Genomic DNA, 3,830 nt, shown 5'->3' with positions numbered 1-3,830 from the left:
CAAAAACGATAAAAACGATATAAATTATATAAACGACAAAAACGATAAATACGACAAAATCAGCATAATCAGCATAAACGACAAGAACGAAAAAAACGTAAAAACGACAATAATTAATAAAACAACCAAAATGACAAAAATAAAAAATAATAAATGAGACTTGTATGGAAAATTCAATTAAATGAAATGGTTGCATTATATTTACACGGAAAAATAATCATGGTAATATTACATCTGGGAATTGGTACTTTTTAATGTCAGAAAGAATGTGTTATTTTACCTCATCACTTTTTGGTGTAATGTCGCTTCTCAGTCTAAATAGAGTTAAAAGTTCATCATAAAAGAGGTGATATTCAACCTTCTAAAATTACACCTTACAAATTTACAGATTTTTTGATGTGAAGGAGATGTGTAGTAACTTTAGGGAATTTCATTTATAATTTATTTTCTTTAGTGTACCTCAACTACATGACCTCCAAATGAGACACCCTATCATTGCTTTCTACAATGCGTTCAAGCTATCCAAATATAATGAATCAACATGAACTGGATTCCCTGTCTAGTCGGGATTCTAAAAGCGTCTGAAGTTATCTCTTATGACTCATAACGGAAAGTGGTCATTTTGTAAGTGACCTAGGTGAAGGGATGCTTCAAGTATAAATTAGATTCAACCAAAACGTTCCTCGAATGAAATGAGTTATCTTACGACTGATCAGACTTACTAATTTATCACTTTTAAATGTTCTCGCAGCAGAACTCTGCTTCTGTTACATAAGAGATTGCCCGAGTCACATCGCTCGCGATAAGGTTCGTTGTTTTGACCTGCAGCATAAGTGGCTGACTCACTGCATCATTGTTGTAACTTTGTGCGGTCAGTCCGTTGAACTATGAAACACCTAGTAAATACCCCAGCGAAGTTAAACAAAAACTACAAATATCACTCCTCCGTTCAATGAGTGCATTAGTTAATTTAAAGTCCAGTGAGAAGGTTGTGCGTGGAAATTGATCCGTCCAAAAATGGCGAAGGTAACAGCTCCAAATGTGGGCGGACAAGTGCGCCCCAAAGAGCCACCTGGGGTGAAAGCAAAGCGGATCTTCAAATCTTTCGTGAAAACCAACGGTTACGTGGTCGCCACCACTTCGCTCAACTACTGCGGCGCGATTATCGCGGACAAATTGACTGAAGGCGCGGTTTCGGCGCTGTTTGGGAAGGGTAATAACGGATACTTGGTGGACTTTTTGAGTGTTTTTAAAACAATTTTATTGTTTTTTTAGACTGGGCTAAAGATTACAACATGAGCTTGTACTATGTTTTGTTCTTTGCAGCTGTGCTGCTTTTGTTTGGAATTTGTTTTGTAAGTTAACAACTTGCTTTCTTTTTTAAAAAAAAACCTAACGGTTCTATTTCTACATTTCAGGAGTGCAAAGTTCTCATCATTTCCTTCATTTTCCCGTACGCTTTGGTGATACACATGGAAGAGGAGAAAAGGGCCAGTTACATGGTGCTGAAGTATATCTTCAGCGTGTACGCAGGCATCGTGCTGACTTTGCTGCTGACGTTTGGAGTTCGAAAAATCTTCAAAAGTAAGCTGCCAAACACACTCCGAGGGGGAGTCCAGCAAACGCCAAAGTGGTGGCACCGGGTTTTGGAGTTTTTTTGCTGTGGTTCTTGCCAGAAAATCAAACAATACCGGCAGGTGGCGCAGAATGTTTGATATTGTTGTGAAGGTATACCACAGATAAACAAACCTCAATAATAACAAAAAATAACTGAGATTCAAACAACAACTGCGAAAGCAGCCAAACTTTTCTTTTAAGGTGCTACAGAGAATTCAAATTAGTGATTTATAGATTTTGAAGTGGTTTATAAGTATGTTTTTTTTGTGGGAAAATGTGAAAAATGACTGAGATTACGAGATTTCCTGCCAAAGATTAAATCCAAACAAGTATAGTATAGCCAATGTAAAAAAAAAACAAACAAAAAACAGTAACTGGTTACCAATTTAAGAGAAATGTGCTATAGTTTTGTTTGTTGACATAATAAATCATTGTTCTGAAACCAGTTTTGAAGTAGGTGAATACCATTATCAATCATATTTGAATGGTTTATTCAATGGTATTCTAAATAAATTAGTTAAAATGTTTACCAAGGCCATCACCATAGTCTGTCTGAGAATAAATCGGGTGATCTTCATTTTTAAGGATGTGATTCATTGTTATTAACCACAGTTAATAACAGGAAAAACACGCACGCATCTTGACCACATCGATCAATGAGTCATTCATCAAGTGTAAATTGGTTATAAAGTTTAAGTGACATTAAAAATATAAAGGCAAAAAATAAAATAAAATTTACAATCCTAAAATCTGATCGTATCGTGCACGTACGAATTTTACTTATTGTTTTATTATTTTTGTTGTGTTTTTTTAATCAGAACTTTGATTATAAGTAGGGCTAGTGAAATTTGGAAATACTGTTAAATGCCGCGAAATTTGAAATATTCAATCGTTAAATCGCTGCTTAGTGCATTAGAGCTTTATTTTTTTAATTTCAACATTTTAAAAGACTTTTAACAAGTATTTTAAAAGTAGTTTACAAATATAAAAAGTATTTCATATCAGATTTACACCTATTTTTTGAAGATATTGTTCATTAGATTATTCAACAATATGTAGATAGTTTCTTTATTCCACAATATTCCAAAAAGATTTTAAAAGTACATTAATCAACACTTTTTTGAAAAAAAAATGCAAAAAATTGTTTATTTTTTTATTTTTTTGAACAAATTGCATTTATTAAGTTTATCAAGTGTTTCAATTGAATTGATTAGTAAACTAATGTATATTGAAACCATATTTGTTAACCATTTTGCAATGTTTTATATTTTTTCTTGAATTACGTCAATAAATTTAAAAACCACTTTTAATGAAGTCAGGCAATACTTTATTCAAATACTAAAATTTTCCTGTATCTGAAATCAATTAAATCTGAAAGCAACAAAAATCTGTATCACACTAATTTTAATGATTCTAGTTTTGATTAATTAAATGTCAGGACGTGTTTTGTTTTGGAGGTATTAAAGCAAATTAATTTTATAAAAACTGAATAACATTCAATCAACTAATTTTTGACTTTGTTTATTAGGTCCTATAAACATATGTTTACATTGAGTATATCCCTTTCAAACCTTATTTTAATTCATTTATTCAACCACCTTGATCTAAAAAAATGTCAATGTTCATTGGAGTGAGCGGGATACACTCAATGTTTACATTTGTTTGTAAGACCTATTAAAATAATCTAGAATTCAACTGACGTAGATTCTTCAAAATTTTCCAAGACAAATCCAATACTCCTTTTTTTCAAATGAATTATTTGTGTCAGGGAGTTTTATTTTGTAACTAGAATTACTGCTTACTTTTTAGAAACTATTCTGTTAATAATTATGTTAAAAGAATACATTTTTACGTTTATTTTGAGCAATTTCTAGAGTACTGTGAAGTTGCCATGAAATTTTAATGTTTGAATTTTGCATGCCACGTAATTTCGATTTTTTTGCCGTCAAAACCACTAGTCCTAATTATAAGACAAAATTCTGCTATTGTAGATCCCCAAAATTCGGTTCCAATCCTGAGATATTGAATAATAACCTAATAAACTTCATATGCAGGAAGTTTCAATCTTGTCGTGTTATCTTGACACACCCTGAAAATTGTTATAAGTGCGACAAAGGGGAAAGGGATGTCAGGTCAGAACGCGTTTGACAAACGTACAAACCCGACAACCCTAAACATATGTAATAACTCCGACAGCCGATTTCAACCAAAAT

At 32.4% G+C, this 3,830-nt stretch overlaps 1 protein-coding gene across 1 annotated transcript; it reads left to right on the top strand.

Annotated features, from left to right (window-relative positions):
• Positions 1–1,017: 1,017 nt before the first annotated feature.
• Positions 1,018–1,715, top strand: LOC119770765. Its single transcript, XM_038266245.1, has 3 exons — positions 1,018–1,213; positions 1,276–1,355; positions 1,419–1,715. The coding sequence occupies exons 1-3, from the start codon at positions 1,018–1,020 to the stop codon at positions 1,713–1,715; spliced, it is 573 nt and encodes a 190-aa protein (XP_038122173.1).
• The last annotated feature ends 2,115 nt before the right edge of the window (positions 1,716–3,830 follow it).

This window comes from Culex quinquefasciatus, chromosome 1 (genome assembly GCF_015732765.1).
Source record: "Culex quinquefasciatus strain JHB chromosome 1, VPISU_Cqui_1.0_pri_paternal, whole genome shotgun sequence".
Lineage (NCBI taxonomy): Eukaryota > Metazoa > Arthropoda > Insecta > Diptera > Culicidae > Culex > Culex quinquefasciatus.
This window is presented reverse-complemented; position numbering and strand designations above follow the sequence as displayed.